Source organism: Pinus tabuliformis, chromosome 8 (genome assembly GCF_031772625.1).
Source record: "Pinus tabuliformis cultivar Carrire ecotype Pingquan chromosome 8, CPIR1, whole genome shotgun sequence".
Taxonomy (NCBI): domain Eukaryota; kingdom Viridiplantae; phylum Streptophyta; class Pinopsida; order Pinales; family Pinaceae; genus Pinus; species Pinus tabuliformis.
In genome coordinates this window covers 553,142,551-553,160,998 of record NC_142294.1, presented here as the reverse complement: position 1 = coordinate 553,160,998, position 18,448 = coordinate 553,142,551, and the positions used below count along the sequence as shown (strand labels likewise).

At 39.3% G+C, this 18,448-nt stretch overlaps 1 protein-coding gene and 1 long non-coding RNA gene across 2 annotated transcripts; both read left to right on the top strand.

The window, feature by feature from the left end:
* The first annotated feature begins 5,505 nt into the window (after positions 1-5,505).
* Positions 5,506-16,701, top strand: LOC149236654 (uncharacterized). Its single transcript, XR_016246240.1, has 2 exons — positions 5,506-5,785; positions 15,882-16,701. It is a non-coding gene; the product is annotated as an uncharacterized LOC149236654 (long non-coding RNA).
* Positions 6,380-15,811, top strand: LOC149236655 (uncharacterized). Its single transcript, XM_089460998.1, has 2 exons — positions 6,380-6,984; positions 15,804-15,811. The coding sequence occupies exons 1-2, from the start codon at positions 6,444-6,446 to the stop codon at positions 15,809-15,811; spliced, it is 549 nt and encodes a 182-aa protein (XP_089317124.1). The 5' UTR covers positions 6,380-6,443.
* Positions 16,702-18,448: the final 1,747 nt, after the last annotated feature.

The following is an 18,448-nucleotide window of genomic DNA, read 5'->3' as shown; positions in this document are numbered from 1 at the left end:
TACTAATAAAATCCATTTTGCTGAAACTGCACCTAGAATCCAGCGCTTTCTTAGTGCAATGTGTTATTTATTGAAGTTGCAACATTGATTTTGTGAACTGCATTGCTGGTCTGTCTATGGCTTCAATGACCGTTTTAAATGATGTTAGTGACTCGTTTATGGTAAGTTTAGGTTTTTTGGAGCAAAATGCTATCCTGAAAGGCTTCGAATGGAGTAGAGGCTGGCTTGGTCACTAGTTTTGGGTTGGTTTCTAAATAAGGGATTGATTTGAGCAAATACTATTCTGAAACGATGTCGTGTTGAATGACTGTTGTAGCCTGTAGCTTGATATTGTGATAGCATCAATATATATCTGATATTTTGATAGTATAGAAGAGATTCAGGGACTTGGTATAGTGGTGTTCCTCACCGACTTAAACCTTTTCTTAAGGATTTTCCTGACCTAGTTGATAAATGAATAATAAAGTTCTAAGTAATAGTGCAGTTGAAGTGGAGAGGATCGAAAATGGCCGCCGCACCTGCAGCTGTTTCATCCGCAGCCGAAATCCATCGGATCCATAAGCTTCCAGCCCTGGAGATCAGCAAAAACTGGAAGGAAGGGTTTGCGCGATGGGTTTCTCGCGGCAAAGGAGAGAAGAATGAATGGGAAAAAGTGGATATGGTATGCAAGGAGGGCAACCGAAACTTTTCATGCAAGAGCTCTTTAGTCGGGGCCGTATTCAACGACGAATTCGAGCAAATGGCCTTTAATTTCCTCTGCAGATCTGTCCTGGATCGCGATCCAGCGGAACCGGGCCTGACCTGTCTCGGAACCGACGTCCCGACCCTGATCAAGAAATGGGTTTGCTGCCAGCTCGCACCGATCTATTCCCTTGGCTTTCCCATGGTCCTGGAGGAGATCACCATTCATTCCGTGCCCTTGGCGTACGGGCTTATCAAGAAAGACTTCGAAAGGATCCAAGGTTTTTTCTTCACCCACGGGACCCGGGCCCTAAATTCGGCCCAGAAATTTGGGGTAACTCGAGACGAAGCCGCAAGAAAGAAGCACTTTAAGGACCCTTGGCGGAAGATAGTCTCACTGCAATCAGCCATAGATCGAGCTTGGCTTCTCCAGATCTGGAAGGAGGCAAGGAAGAGGTCTTATCTGTGTATACCACAGGGGCAGCCTCCTTTCTCGCATCTTGAGGCAGCACAATGTCATGGGCAGCCAAAACCCAAGCATCAGGTAACATCAACTTGTTTTAAGATTTTTATTAAACCCCTTGTGGGGAAAACTAGCTTAGTGTGGGTACATGCAGAAAGCACCATTATGCAGTTGAAACAACAAATCTGGTCATTAATGGGATACCCTGTTCAGATCCAACATTTGGTCAGTGGTAGGTGGTCCCTTCAGGACAATAGAACCCTGAAAACCTACGATATAGGCCCAGAAACAACCATTGCTTTAAACCTTAGGCTGAGAGAAGGTGCTCTGCCCCAGGGACATCCAAGCACCATAGGAGGAGACAAGGGGAAAAAGACAACATCTCAGCACCAACCCAAGGGAGGCTTCTCTTACAAAAACATCTTACAGGGTAACAGAGATCCAAGGTCCTCTGCAGATCAAGGTGGACATACACCTAGGCCATACATAGTAGATCAGCTTGGGCAAACCCCAGCCCTCAACATTGATTCTACAGGACTAGAAGAATACGTTAAGTCATATGAAACTCAGGCCCTAATCTGTCGATTTAACAGTTTTTGGCCAAAGCCAATGGATCTATTTCATTGGATCTTCACTAGTTGGACCATGGAATGTGATATACATCTATGCTCCAAGGGGTTTTTCATTGTTAAATTCACATCCACGGAAGTCAGAGATACAATCATCAGTACAGGGCCTTGGTTTTGGGGAACAACGGGTCTTTTTATGACCCCATGGTTTCCAGATTTTGATCCAAACAAAATGACTGTCTCCAGAATGTCGGTCTGGGTCCGCCTATATAACCTTCCTCTACACTTCTGGAGTGAATGAGTTTTGGAAGGAATTGGGAACAACATAGGGAAATATATCAAAATAGATCAAGAGAGGATTGAGGAGAGGATCTACACCTTTGCACGCATTTGTGTGGAAGTGGATCTAAGTAAAGGACTGCCGGAAAGTATAACGCTGGTATACAAGCAACAAAACTGGATGCAAGGACTAGACTACGAAAACACTGCTTTTAGATGCAGAATCTGTAGGCTGACAGGACACTTGCAAAGTACATGCCCAGAAGCCAAGAAAGAAAACAGTAAAAAGAAGCAGAAAGGGAAGCAGAGAAAAGGGTGGCAATACCCCCCTCCTGACTCAGAGGACGACGAATCAGAAGCAGAGGAGGAAGTTTCTCCCACAGAGAATACTGAGCCTACCCAAGGAAAAGAGACCCAAAAGGAAAGCATATCAGCTAACAAGGTTTCACAACTCCATTCAAATCAGGCAGAGAAGATAAGCGAGGATCTGAATATGGGAGGGATCAAACGGCATCACCCCTCAGATACTTCAGACTCAGACAAGGATACAGCTCCACAGAAAGCAGAAACACAGTTAGTCCTAGCAATGATCGAGCCCACCCAAGGAGAGTGGCGCAAGGTCAAAAAGAAGAAGGGGAGAAAAACATGAGGTGTGAGTCTCTACTCACTCTCTGGAATCAGTTTTTCTTCTCCATTCCTTTTTTCTTTTTCTTTCATTTTCTCTGAATGCACGGTAGCCTAGCTACGACGCATTGTGTGCAAAAGCACACGAGCCCAATGGGCAACTTCTGAAAATGCTTCAATGCATATGCTAAGTGTAACTTTTCATTTTATAAATAAAAGGTTACCAATTTTTTCCTGTGGGAAAAATAGTGCAGTTGAAGAAAAGCACAAATTTACACACAAAATATATGAGTGGTTGCTTTTCTCTATTAATACATAAATTTACACACAAAATATAAGAGTGGTTGTTTTCTCTATTAACACACAAATTTTATCGATTAAAAAAATCATAATGTAAAGTTTTGATGCTTTCTAACTAACTACTCAAATTAACTTTACTTGAATTAACTTCCTCATACAAAATCACACTCAATTTATCTTTCCTAAATATAAACTAAGCTCAAATTCTTAATATAAACTAAATAATAAGTAATAGAACACTCATCTAAACTAAATTATAAATCCCTCATGTAGTCGTGCTGCCTAGGCTCGAAATAGGGACCTTGATCCACAACACCTTCTGTTTGGCATTGCCACCATGATAACTAACAAAATCAACTTACCGTCCACACCTTTTCCTCTTTGTTAATTCGGAGTGGAATAAGGAAAACCTGTGATACACGAGAAGTGGATTATGGAATAGCAGAATTGTTTTAGTGGAAATGAATGGCATTATAATTATATAATTAGAGATTCATATTTTCTTGTATACATGATCAATTATAAGAGGGATTTTTTTTCACTTTTAGAATTAAAAGAGATCTGATTTTTCTAGGGTTTTAGTAAATCTAAATTTAAGATGAATTTAGGCTAATCAACTTACCGTCCACACCTTTTCCTCTTTGTTAATTCGGAGTGGAATAAGGAAAACCTGTGATACACGAGAAGTGGATTATGGAATAGCAGAATTGTTTTAGTGGAAATGAATGGCATTATAATTATATAATTAGAGATTCATATTTTCTTGTATATATGATCAATTATAAGAGGGATTTTTTTTCACTTTTAGAGTTAAGAGATCTGATTTTTCTAGGGTTTTAGTAAATCTAAATTTAAGATGAATTTAGGCTAATAAAACTTAATACTAAACCATATTTTTTTTTTGCATGTGGTTCACGAGCACCTTGGTCAGTGAGTGATCGCTATGTCCACGGAAAAATCTAGGCGATAGCTAGGCTAAATCGCCCCTCAGCCTACTGCAAGACCTGACCCCAAGGGCTTCGGGTGGATTCGACCATGTGACCTCCCGATGGCAAGGCACGGTTTTTGACCAACTGAGCTAACCCTTGGGACTTAATATTAAACCATATATATAAAAAACCTTATTTATTAAACACCCTATATTATAAACCCATATTATAAACTTAAAATGTTATAAACCCTAGCATCATTATATCAAAGTATATCAAACACATGCACAATGGCTAATTCAAATATGACTCACCATTTAAAATAATGTTAACAATAAACCACATATATTAATACAATAAACCACATATATTAATAAACCCTATCTATTATATATATAGATAGATATATAAACTCTATATAATATACTTTAATATTAAATATAATATAAACCCTAATATTAAACACTCAAATATTAAATCTAATATAAACCTTAATACTAAACGTTCAATTATTAAAAATTAAATAGTATAAAACATGAGCAAATCTAGTTGATTATTACCTAAATTAAACTGAAACCCTAATTTTTCAAATTACACAGTATAACTGGCGAATAACTGGAGAATAAGAAAATAGTCGGCCGAATAAAACTTACCCTGTCTGTGGTGGAAAAATAAGAGGGCAGTTTTTCTTATTGGCTTAGCAACCTTATCGGCGTTCATTCTGATTTTCTTTAAGCCATCTCCACGTTTAGAGAACGGCGATCACAGATCCTTCAGTGGGTTATGGGCCAACAGATCCAACAAAGAGCCTGGTGGACTGCACCCGTGGGCACTTTCTATCGATAGCTCCGGTTATACAGCATATGGATTCACCGTGTAACCAGTTGTAGCGCTTGCCCAGGGAAGCTCCGAAAGTTGCCGAGGGGGGAAATAAAACTTTGTAATCTCTTTTGTAGTAAACAGTGTGCGCGTTTCTCTGCCATCATCTGAAGCTGCTAACATAACAGTCAACCCTCCGGTGCTAGTGCCAACGATGATATCGAAGAAATCAGCGATTCTCTTATTTTGCCATGAAGTTTCTGTCAGTACATAACACCTATACTCAATTACAAAGATATATAATAAATTCATCACGATTTTTTTCTCAATCCAATAATTAGAACTTTACTTGCAGATCGTTGCTGGAATGATCCCACGAACGCCTCCTCCGTCGATGCTCAGAATTGTAATCATATGCCTGGCGACCTGAGGGTTTCCTCCTCCGTCGATGCTCAGAATTGTAATCATATGCCTGGCGACCTGAGGGTTTCAAACGAAACGAAAAGAAAAAACCCTGAATTAAGGCGACCTCAAATAAATGGGGTGAAGCTCTCTCTCGAGGAACTCGAGGATCATTGGTGGAATGATCCCACGGGCGTCCGTGGGATCATTCCACCAATGATCCTCGAGTTCCTCGAGAGAGAGCTTCACCCCATTTATTTGAGGTCGCCTTAATTCAGGGTTTTTTCGTTTCGTTTGAAACCCTCAGGTCGCTAGGCATATGATTACAATTCTGAGCATCGACCGAGGAGGAAACCTTCAGGTCGCCAGGAATATGATTACAATTCTGAGCATCGACAGGAGGAGGCGTTCGTGGGATCATTCCAGCAACGATCTGCAAGTAAAGTTCTAATTATTGGATTGAGAAAAAAATCGTGATGAATTTATTATATATCTTTGTAATTGAGTATAAGTGTTATGTACTGACAGAAACTTCATGGCAAAGATAAGAGAATCGCTGATTTCTTTGATATCATCGTTGGCACTAGCACCGGAGGGTTGATGACTGTTATGTTAGCAGCTTCAGATGATAACAGAGAACCGCGCCCACTGTTTACTTCAAAAGAGATTACAAAGTTTTATTTCGATAACTGCCCTCTTATTTTTCCACCACAGACAGGGTAAGTTTTATTCGGCTGACTATTTTCTTAACTGTGTAATTTGAAAAATTAGGGTTTCAGTTTAATTTAGGTAATAATCAACGGAGTAGTCTACCTAGGCGGTAGAATGGCCTGTTTTCCGTCACCGGCTTGAAAATCTTCCGGCTCCGGCCACCGGGAATGTCTCCGCCCTTCGCCCCCTCCCCTGGCTCCGCCACCCTCCCCTGACATTCCCTGCCAGGCCTGACAAAAAATCCGATTCGGATCAGGGAATGGGACCTGACATCCCCTGACAGACTACTCGATCGGGGACGAGCTATTGCAGCCGCGGAGTATTGCTCCTGGGAGCTCCTTATTCCGGTTCGAATTCGAATTGTCACCCGCGCGCTGCAATGCATAATCGCTCTCCTGTAACTCTGCACCTAGCTCAGAAAAAAACACAGAAATGAATAAGTTCAGTACTAGCTACTCACTACTTCGTAACATAAAATTATGTTACTGTTACAAAAGGGGAAAATGAAAAACGCACACGCCATTATTAAAGATTCCCACGACTTTGGGCTGAGTTTTCTGGATTTGACCGCCTTTATATAGCGATCCCGGTTTATCATCGATGGGTTGCTGGGTTTACAGTACTCATTCTCACAGTGCTTCTGATAAATTTATCAAAATTCCAAATATGGGGAGCTGCATTTCTTCAAATGCCATCTCTTCTGTGCCAGCAGCTACTGCAAAGCTCATATTGATGGACGGGAGCATCCTGGAGTTTTCTGAAATGGTGAGAAGCGAAGAGATTCTGCAAGAATATCCGGGCCACTTTATCTGTGATTCAGAGGGTCTTTATGCCGGTCGAAACATCTCCCAGGTTCTGTGTCACGATGATAGATTGCAGATTGGGCAGCTCTACTTTCTTCTTCCTCAGCGGAAATTGCAGTTTGTGTTAACAGACTCCGTCATGGCTTCTCTTCTTTTCAAGATTAGCACTGCTTGGGAGTCAGCGCAGAAGAAGAGGCAGAGCAAAAGATTACTGCGTGGGTTCATTAAAACCCAAGCTCAAGTGCAGCCCTTTTTCAATATTCAGAGCCAAGATGAAAGTGAAACAGAGTACGACTCTTCTTCTGTTTGTTGTTTGTCCAGGCGCCCTAATAATCCAGTTTCAGTTTCAACAGATAGAGGGCGACTCCATTTTCAACCCATGTTGGAGACTATTGTGGAGACCAGTGTTGCGGGGGAGCGCCCCCCCCCCCCCCTTCGAACCCGCTCCCGAAGCGCGCTCCGGGCGGGAGCGGCTCGGGAGCGGGTCGGGAGTGCGCTCCCCAAATCGCTCCCGGACGGGAGCGATTTTCGGGAGCGCGCTCCCGTAAAAAAATTTGCGCTCCCTGGTCTGTGAGGGAGCGCTTCAGGGAGCGATCGCTCCCGCGCTCCCGGAGCGCTTTTTAATGCCCGGGAGCGATCGGGGAGTGATCGCTCCCTGATCGCTCCCGGGCATTAAAAAACGCTCCGGGAGCGAATTTTAAAAAACCGGGAGCGGTTCGCCGGAAAAAAATTCCGCCAGACCCGAAAAAACAAAAAAATTTAACTAATTTTTTTTGGTTTATAAGCCCAATGGGCCAAAAAAAAATCATTTCAATGAGATTGAGCTTGAGCTTGAGAGCTGAGGAAGAGCAAAGGAGCAAGGAGCAAGAGCTGAGGAGCAAGGAGCCAGAGCTGAGGAGCGAGGAGCAAGTGCCAAGGAGCGAGGAGCAAGCTTGCAGAGGTAAGTAACTTAATCATTTAGTTAGTTTAGTTGGTTAGGTAGTTAGTTTGTTTAGTTTAATTTACCTGTTTGAGTTTAAAGATCATTAATTTAAATTAAATTAATAAATTAAATGAATTAATCCCAATAAACTAAATTAATTTGCAGATTCAAGACTCAAACCCTACAAACATCAAACACGATGGACCTGGGGATTTTTATTGGCATTTTCCTCTTCCTGGTCCCTTTTCTGGTTATTATGGTGGTGGAGAGTAGGAAACGGAGGGGGCCTGAAACTGAAGAGGTGGATGAAGAAGCCGGAGGAAGTCAAATAGGTGAAAACCCTAGTGAGGAGGATGTGGAGGAGGGTGAACATGAGGGTCAAAAAACTAAACAAGACCAAACTCCATTGTGGAAATATGTTCAGAGGGCTGAAACAGGGAGAGGGGGTGGAACCACTAAATTTCATTGCCCCCATTGCAACACTGATTACACAGGCTCATACACCCGTGCTAGAAGACACCTTTGCGGGAAAAGGGCATGGGATGGAGAGAAACAAATAGGAATCAGAACTTGCAACGCGGTGTCAACAGCAGATAGAGCCAAATACATAAAGGAAGAGGAGGACGCCCAATACAAAGCAAAAAGATCAAGGGGTTTCTTTGAAAGCTCACAAAGAACTCCTTCAGCATCCTCCCAAGGTAGTGGATATGGACATGGAGGCTCAGGGTCATCATCTTTACGCCGTAGAACCATATCAGATTTCCTTGATGAGGGGTGTAGGAATGATGTGGATTCAAAAATTTACAGGTTCCTCTATGCAAATGGGATACCATTCAATGTTCTACGCTCACCTTATTGGCACGAAATGGTTTCTGCCATAAATGATGCCCCTAAAGGATACAAGAGCCCTGGGTATGACAAGGCAAGAACTGTTGGCCTTGATCATGAAAAAGCAAAAATATCACATTCTTTGAATAAAATGACAAGTTCTTGGACTGACAATGGGGTGTCCATTGTATCTGATGGATGGACAAATGTAAAAGGCAAGCCATTGATAAGTGTTCTTGCTGTGTCCCGAAGTGGTCCCATTTTTCTAGCTGCACATGATTACTCAGACAAGTTCAAGACCGCTATCAACATTGCAGAAGCATTGCTTGAAACAATTGAGCGTATTGGCCCATACAATGTCATCCAAGTCATCACTGATAATGCTCCTAATTGTAAGGCAGCGGGAGCAATTATTGAGGATAGATACCCGAACATATTTTGGTCTGGATGTTTGGTTCACACATTGAACCTTCTGTTGCATGATATTGTCAAAAACAAAAATGAACAATACCAATGGATTGGTGATTTGTACAAGAAAGGAAAAAAAATGATAAAATTTATTACAAATCATAGCAATACCCATGGCCTTTTCCGCAGTCACTTGAGATTGGAGTTGCTGAAGATTGCGAGGACTAGATTTGGTAGCTATTACCTCACCTTCAGGCGCCTTTTGAAGGTAAGAGAGGGTTTAGCTAGCATGGTATCAAGTCCAAATTGGCAGGTGTTAAAGGAAAGGGCTACAAATGTAGCTGACATTGCAGGTTTTGAAACGGTGGAGGAGGCCGCTCTTGATGGGCAGTTTTGGACAACTGTGAGACAGGTATTGGATTTCACCAAGCCAATTTATAACATGATTCGGTTTGCAGATACAGACAAACCAGTGATTGGCGAGGTGTATGAGCAAATGGATACCATGTTGGGGGAAATAAAAGACATTGTTAATAACAGAGATCCCGACTTGTACAATCTGATTCACGATTGTGTGTGTGAACGGTGGAAAAGGCTTAACCTTCCACTACATTGCTTGGCGTATATCCTTACGCCAAAATACTACTCAGATTCTTGGTTGGGCAAACCTGCAGCAGGGGGTGGTGTTAGGACCAAACCCCATTTAGATCGAGAGGTAACTAAAGGATATCTGGATGCATTAGAAAAGTTGGTGCCTGACAGGGAGGAATGTGCAGCTGTGCGCCTTGAAATAGGCAGATACTTCACTGGCAGTGGTTTGTATGGTAACTTCCATGCAATGGACGACAAAGATAAATTTGATTCTCTCACATGGTGGGAAACATATGGCGGCGACGGACTTTTGCGAAAATTGGCATTGAAAGTTCTTGCACAGGTTGTAAATTCTTCTTCTGTAGAGAGGTGTTGGAGCACCTACAGTTATATACATAATGTGAAAAGAAACAGGCTCAACGAAAACCGAGCAGAAAGCTTGGTTTATGTGCACTACAATTTGAGGTTGTTGAGCCATTACTGTGATCGGGCTAATGAAGATCCCACATATAAAATTTGGGACAATCACCCTGAGGACGACAATTTGGAGGATGGCATTGTACATATGGAAGAACTAGAAGATGAACTTGTACGGGATGAAGCTGAAGCAGCTGCAGCAGCTATGCCACCTCCACCTCCACCATCCAGTAGCAGTTCTCGGGGCCCGAGTCTTGTTCCATTGCTGTCGCCACCTCCATCGACACCCTCGCGTGGAGGCTCTAGTTCTGGTCGTCGGTCTGGGCGGGAGACTCCTAGAAGACCACCACGACCTACTTATACTCCTGGAGACTCTCGTGGCAAGGGCCACTTGTAGATTTACAGTTTACTTGTCTTTTTTAGTTTCTATTAGACCTGTCACTTTAGTTTTCATAACTGTTCAGTGTTGAGTTTTGAGTCCTTGACTCTTGACTCTTTCATATCATTATGACATTATGATATTTTTTGTAAACATTATATCACTGTGACAATGAAAATTTGAAGTTTGAAGTTGGGCCTTGGCAATTATAACTCATTGGTAATGATTGTGAATTATGAATATGATGCTTTGTGAAAGACTAAAGTTGTTTCATTTCATCTCATTATTCATGTTTCATTTTATAAATTTTTAACATTTCATATCATGTTAACAGTTAGAAGTTAGGACTTAGAAATATCTTCGATATTACTTCTTGTAATGGTTAAACTTGGCTTACAAGTACAACTTGTTACTTTGGTGATCAATGATGATAAATGTTATTGAATTGAATGTTATTTTAATTTATTATTTTACTAAGGTTGATGACGATTATAATTTCTAGATGATTGATGTGATATGGTTCAATGATCAATTTATGTTTTTTTATGTTTTTTATGTCTATTTCATCATTCTACATGTTTTTGTTGACATATATGTATCAAAAATTAAAAAATATGAAAAATATATATATTTTTAAAAAATCGCTCTGGGATTCGCTCCCAAACCGGGAGCTTCTGAAAATGGTCGCTCCCGCTCCCGCTTCCGCTCCCGCTCCCCGCTTCCGCTCCCGCTCCCAAGTAACACTGGTGGAGACTGTGTGATCGATGGTGATAGTGATTTTCATGTAACAAATATGTATAAATCAAGAAACAAAGAATTTTTTGAACTTGCTCTGGTTAATAGGATTTGGAAATATTTTTGGAATTTGCAATCCAGTTAAATTGGAAATATTTTTGGAATCGATGGTGAGAGTGATTTTCATGTAACAAATATGTATAAATCAAGAAACAGAGAATTTTTTGAACTTGTTCTGGTTAATAGGATTTGGAAATATTTTTGGAATTTGCAATCTAGTTAAATTGGAAATATTTTTGGAATTTACAATTCAGCTAAAGACATCTTTAAATCTGGAAATATTTTTGGAATTTACAATTCAGCTAAAGACATCTTTAAATCTGTCCAATGACAGATTATTTGGACAGATTCGAGTCTTTTTGACATCCCAGTGGAACTCCTAAGTGTTAGCGTGCAATACTTCCTAGTGCACAATTTTCGTGAGAATTTAATTTAAAAAGGGTTAGGGAGATTCTGTGGGTAATTCATTTTGTATCTCTCTATTGTTAGTCCGGTTCTAGTTACTCTTTGTTCTTATGTTGTTTTCAAGCTCGTACTTATAGCGTTCCTTCATCCATATGAACACAATCTCTATATTATTGTACTGTATAGCTTAATTTTCACTTAGGAAGAGACATTTATGTAAATCTGGATTGGAGATAGTTATCTCTTTCCGGTGTTATTACATTATCATTTTTACTCAAAGACTTCTTATTATGAAGGTATGTTCTTTCCTCTTTGTTCCCTATCTACATCGACAGTAATGTATACCATAATTGAAGGTTTACCAATATTTATGTATATATGCTTAATTCTCATCCTCTACATCATATTACTGAAGCTACTATTTCATAATTGTGTCCCTGTCCCTGAAACTAGGTTGAACATTGCTGTTTTCTAAATATTTATTATGGAAAAAAATATGGAAAATATAATCATTTTAACTTCTTTTTTTTCCCTTTTGATCTCCATATCATGTATACTTTTTCTTCTATTTCTTTGATTTTGTTCTTGCAAATAAACATATTGTCTTGTAATCTACTTGTAAAATTTATTCGTTCAATGACTTGTTTGGGTCTGTCTAATTTTACTTGTTCAAGACCTTGTTTTGGTCTCCCGTATCTCATCCGATCTCGATCCGGAAATAGAATGCAAAGGTCAGGGGAAGGTTCTGTACTGTAATCAGAAGTATCTTTCCTTTCCATGATTGTAGGTGACTTCGATCTGGATGAGTTCTAACCTATAAGCAAATCCAGTAACTGTGCAGAGTTATGTTGCCTAATTTTGGGTAAAATCTCTGGAAGCTTATGATAATGTTCTTTTTCTCCAAAATGAACTTGTTGCATCTTTATGTTGATGGTAGTAACTATATATCTATATGTTATCATTGATGAAATAACAATATTAAGTGTCTGGTTGAGCTTCTATTATCCGATTTAACATTCTTATAATGCTTTAAGCTTTTGTTGCCTTGGAAACCTCTGATATCCTTTGAAGTGAAGGCTACTCTTACTAGTAGTCAAAGATTCTATTTGTGAATTCCTTTCACATGTAACTCTAGCTTTTAATCTCTTTTTTGGAATGGCATTGGAATGATTGAATGTTAGATATTGCTGATTTATGGAGTATTTAGGAAGACAATGTGGACGGACCTAGATGTTCACATCCATGGTTACTCATTGGTCATTTGTTTTTCTATTTAGGACATCCATGTATGGGCACTTTTGATTTTGTGAACACTAGGATCCCTTGTGTTTCTGAGATGTGCTTTCCCATTCAATTGGTTGAGTTCCTTCTCTTCCTTGTTTCTCGTTTCCATCTCATTTCGAGGCATAAAACTTTTAAGTAAGTCTAACGAAAAGCATGATTTTCACCATCCAACCTTTCATTCTTTATTTTGCTCATTTCGTATCTGGTTTTACACTTATCTAGGTGGCTGTAATGCTGGCCTCCTTTTCCCACTCACCTTGAGATACTTCAACCAACAACCTTTTATTCTGTATTCTGCTTATTTCGTATCTGTTTTTACCTAAGTCATCTGACACTGGGACACAAGACATGCAGGACACATAAATATGAGAGTCTGACACAGGACACACAGACCCCCAGATATATATTAAAAAAATTAATAACTATTACACAAATTCTCAAGATGATACAAATTCAATCATACATGTACATTGTAACATTATGCATACAATCATGATTCATCAATGATACAAGTTTACAACTAGCACTTACTATTACATTAATGACAAATACAATAAATTGACATTGGACAAACACAAGAAATCAACCATAAACTGCAGTTTTCTCATAAAGTCATAAAAATCAAAATGTATTACATAGGTGCTGAGTCCTGAGAATCCTGACTAGGAATTCTAATGGAAAATAGAAAATACAAAACAAGGTAGACACTAGAGTTCAGAACTGTAGAACAGAAAGGAAGAATCTCATAGGCTACTGCCAGCAGGCTATACGCTATACCTATAGCTCATCAACATTAAAATCAGCATCAGTGCCACCACTGCTCTCTTCTGCATCCTCCTCTTCTGTATCCAATGTAATCTTTGCATCTGTTGGTGTGAGGATGACTCCTCAAGAGTATCACCATCATCAAAAGTAACAGGCTCTAGCACTGTTGTCCAAACCCATATCATCAGGGAACACATCGCACATTTTTGTCTTCCTTTCAACCACTCCTCCCTCTGCTTGTAAATATGACAAAAGTTGGTGTGTTGGTGTGCACATACACCATTGTCTCTGTCCTATACTGAGAGGGGCGGCATTACCAATGGGGACACTTCTTTTGCACCTTCCCCGTTGTCCTTCACTGACCCATGAATATTGTAAAAAAAAGGAAAACTGCTGTAAGGTTGTGCTTGTAAACAAAATGGACAGGTAGACTGTTGTAGCAAAACTAGAAATAAATGGAAGGGAAATCCACTTACCTATCTCTTGAATCACCTCCAAAACACTCCTATCTCTTTTGTTGGTCACTCCCACAGTCCCACAACACCCAAACAATGAATGCAAATGGACAAATGTGGCCCAATTTTGGATTTTATCAAGCCCATGGGTCACTTTTCGATGGACACATGTCCGAAAATCATGATTCTTTCTGGGCATGAATCAGACTCCTTTCTAACACGAATCCTGAAAGTCGGACACGCACCAACAGCGAATCAGACACGTGTCAGCAGCGAATCGTGTCTGACACGCAGGATTCGTGACACATGGGGGGGAGGATTAATCCGGTGACTTAGGTTTTTACACTTATCTATGTGGCTCTATACCTGTCTCTTGAATCACCTCCAAAACACTCCTATCTCTTTTGTTGGTCGCTCCCATAGTCCCTCAACACCCAAACTAAGTCACAGGACATGTCCTCCAAGGTCCCATGTCCCGTATTTTACGTGTCGGACACGAAAACGGCCCTAAAACACGTCGAAAACGTTTTTCATCGTGTCTTGTGAAATGTAAAACGTATTTGCTGGTTTTTGTCGTGTCCTGCATCTGGAAAACGCGTATTCCGTTGATAGAAAACGTTGCCTGCATCAGCTGCAATTTTTTTTTGAAAGAAACAAATAATTTTTGAGTGGGGCAGCTTAATGATCAAGTCTAGGCCCTAGTATTGATATGCTATTCATGGTAATGTTAAATTCTTAAAGTAAAAGGATGAAAATGAAGATTAATCTTCATTTTCATCATTTTACTTAAATTTTTAACATTACCATGAAATGACTCAGGATGTTTGAGAGTGGTTCTGGCCTCATTGGATTTCATATGGAGAAAGTAGAATTTTAGATTTCATTCAAAATGCAGCAGACTTATTAGTTTTTCAGGATTTTAGGATTGGGAGATTGTAATGTTTCCAGGTGACACCACCTGCCCAAGCTACCCTTGCCACCAGTAGAGGACGTGATCTACCTCCTATAGCTCCTATTCTTGTTCTTCAGCTTCTAGAGCATAGGAAACTCCACTACCAACTCCACCAGCACTAGCATCTACATCTAGAGGGAAAGGGAGAGCTGTGGCATTTTCTCGCAAGAGGGGCAGAGGAAATCAATAGGATTAGTCTTTAGTTATTTTCTTATGTGCTTGTAAGTTGTACATGAACAATGAACATTGAATATTCAAGAATCAAGACCAAGCATATCACATTCTAATTTCTAAATAGTAAATTTTGATTCTATTTATTTTTTTAAAGTGAACTATGAACTTTGAGAAGTAATTATATTTTAATTTGATTAGATAAGTTGCAACCTGCAATTTAATATGGATAAAAAACTATATTTCGGTATACATATATATATATATTAAAATTTTAAATATATATAAAACATGTCCCCCATGTCTAGTTTCCAAGTCGTTGCGTTTCATATTGAATACTCGTATTTACGTGTCCTCCGTGTCTCGTGTCCTCGTGTCATGTGACTTAGCACCCAAACAATGAATGCAAATGGACAAATGTGGCCCAATTCTGGATTTTATCAAGCCCATGGGTCACTTTTCAATGGACACATGTCTGAAAATCATGATTCTCTCTGGGCACGAATCGGACTCCTTTCTAACACGAATCCTGAAAGTCGGACACGCACCAACAGCTAATCAGACACGTGTCAGCAGCGAATCGTGTCTGACACACAGGATTCGTGATACATGGGGGGAAGGATGAATCTGGTGACTTAGGTTTTTACACTTATCTATATGGCTCTAACCCTTGCCTGCTTTTCCTACTCACCTTGAGATACTCAAACCAACATGGGAGAGCAAAAGTTTAGGTACACTTCTGTGTGGCTGCAATCATGGCCTACTTTTCCCATTCACCTTGTAGATACAAAACCCAGGTTCGAAGAGGAAAAATTTACTAATCCTGTACATATGCATTCTTTCTTGTGCAGTTTGTTGATATCCTTTGTCACTGTTTATTTTAAATTATTATAGGCATACTAAGGATCATACATTGGATATTCTTGCAGGTAGTTTGGATGGTTTACAAATTCATTCAAATGAACTCACCTTTGTGGAATCAGTCTCGACTGGTGGTATTGATAGGCATGTTGAGTCCCCAGTTGACAAGCTGAAAATCTTTAATAATATTTGTTCTTCAAAGGACCAGGACACGGAACACATCTCTATATACATTGGGGACAGTTTAGGTGACTTGCTTTGTCTTCTTCAGGCAGATATTGGAATAGTGATTGGTAAAAACTCAACCCTAAGAAGGGTTGGAAAACGTTTTGGAGTATCATTTGTTCCTTTGTTTTCTGGTCTTCTCAAACAGGAGAGAGCATATGTAGAAGGTTCTAGTTCTTGGACAAAACAAAGTGGAATTCTTTATACCGTCTCTAGTTGGAGTGAAATACATGCTTTTATTTTGGGTTCTTCCAATTGATTGGAGCTCTCTTTCAGTGCATGACATTTGCTGTGGCAATGTGTTTTTGTGAAGATACAGTTATAAAAAAGTACATACATCATACAAGAATGTATTCACACATCCTATTCAATAGCAGGGCAAGTTTTGCAGAAAAACAACACCCCAAAAATCAATTAAACTCAGAAGTTTTGGTCGAATGTGCCATTCGAATGGTGAATCAAGATCTACAATTTTTCTTTTCCTTTTCAGTTGAAAAAATTGTTGAGAGTCTACATGTTCTAGTTTAGCATGTATATCTGGAACAGTGAGTTGAACAGTAACTGCAGGCCCAGTGAATTGATGATCATGCCTCCATCCTTTATCTGCTAATGTTGTAGAAACATGCAGCATAGCATGAATTTAATCTGGCTTCAATTTGCAGATCTGGTTTCAGTGCTACAGTTCCAGACCTCAGTTAGGAATCCTGATAAGAAGCAAGTCTTTACAGTAATTAATTGAACACTGGAGGGGAAACATGTATAAATTAGGGCCATTATTAGTTTTCAAAGCAGGGTAATATCTTGTGACAAACCTTATTGAAGATACATGGCATATGCTGCTGACTTGGGTTATTTCATTATAGCATGCAGGATGTAACAGTCTGAAACTCAATATATTTTTGAAGCAGCTGTATAAATATTTTGAAGAAATTTCTGAAAAAAAAAAGGTTGAAGAATGTCAAGCAAAAGTGTAGTGGGCTATGCAAGAAGTACTATTGTTTCAAGCAGTGATCCCAATTTCTAAGTGGAAATATTTCTTTTGCAGATACAATTGTTCAGCTTTCTATTTTGATGGATAGTCTTCTTTCAAATATGATTTCTTTTGGACATAATTCATAAAATTTGTGGCACTGCGAGTTGAAACCATCAACGAATTCTGTTTCTGCAGCTCTGGTCAACAAATTGATCTCTTTATTCAATTAGATCCTCATTAACCTAAATTATGCACTTTAACTGCAATATTTTAAAGCTCCTTAGCTTCTCAGTCAAGTGGTCACCTTTGCTCCAATACTCGTTCATTAAAATCCTTAACTAGCACAGGGGTCCTTTGAAGTGAGTAATTAAAAGTGTTTTATATTTCTATTAACCATTTGTCCAGTCCACCCAAATGTTGGCTGTCCGTCATCAACTGTTAACATTAGCTGAGCTGTTATTGATATTGTTGCATTTCTGCGTTTTAAGAAATTTCTTAGATATGAATGTTTCATAAAGTTTAGACATATGCAGATGGTTAATGGGAACAATTTGTTTGTTATACATGTTATTTCATGGGCATTTGTATATTGTTGGTTGGTTATGGGTGAGTACATATATGAAACTGTAACCAAATATCTCGTCAAATCTTGAAAGATTGGTTGTTTATGGGTGAGTACACATGAAACTGTAACCAAATATCTCAATCGCATATTAGGAGGTAATACTAGGAGGCAGGCCTGGAATGAAGGTATGATCTAGTTTGTGCTCAGATTTGATTCCATTCATATAGTCTTCGAGTCCGGTTTTGACTATTTCTCCATATATTCAGCCAAACATGCCATGGAAAGCATTCATGCCTTGACAGAAACATAGATTTGGTGTAAAAGATGTGTGCCTATGGTAATTGATATGCAAACAAGCGTCAGATTTTCTAGAGTAGACCGATAAAACCTGTGAATAAGATTAGCGGGGCTTTACTTAAAGGCTAAAGCCAGGTGCATTCCATTTCATCATTTCCAGATTTCCTGTAACATGCCAGAGATTGTTTTATTTTTAGTTTATTGTTAGGATTTAATTCCTTAAAGCTAGTAGCTTTATTTCTCTGTAAAGTTGATCATTTTCAATGTAATAGGGGTTGGCTTTTGGCATTTTGTTGATAGTGAGAAAAAATTTAGCTGTATTTGACCTGCAAATCGTCCTGTGACAACAAATTTGCCAGTTAAATTTCACCATTCTCATTGCCTTGGCTTTCTTATCAACTTTATATCTAATGCCCATTTTGAAAAGAAAACATTTCAGCCACATTTAATCATCTGAATCTATGACAGATTAATTGGACAAATTTAAAGACAACATGACAGATTATTTGGACAGATTTAAAGATGTCTTTAGCTGAATTGTAAATTCCAAAAATATTTCCAATTTAACTGGATTG

Bases quoted from the DNA above. Each gene is read 5' to 3' on its own strand.
- LOC149236655 (XM_089460998.1), top strand. From the start codon at position 6,444: ATGGGGAGCTGCATTTCTTCAAATGCCATCTCTTCTGTGCCAGCAGCT.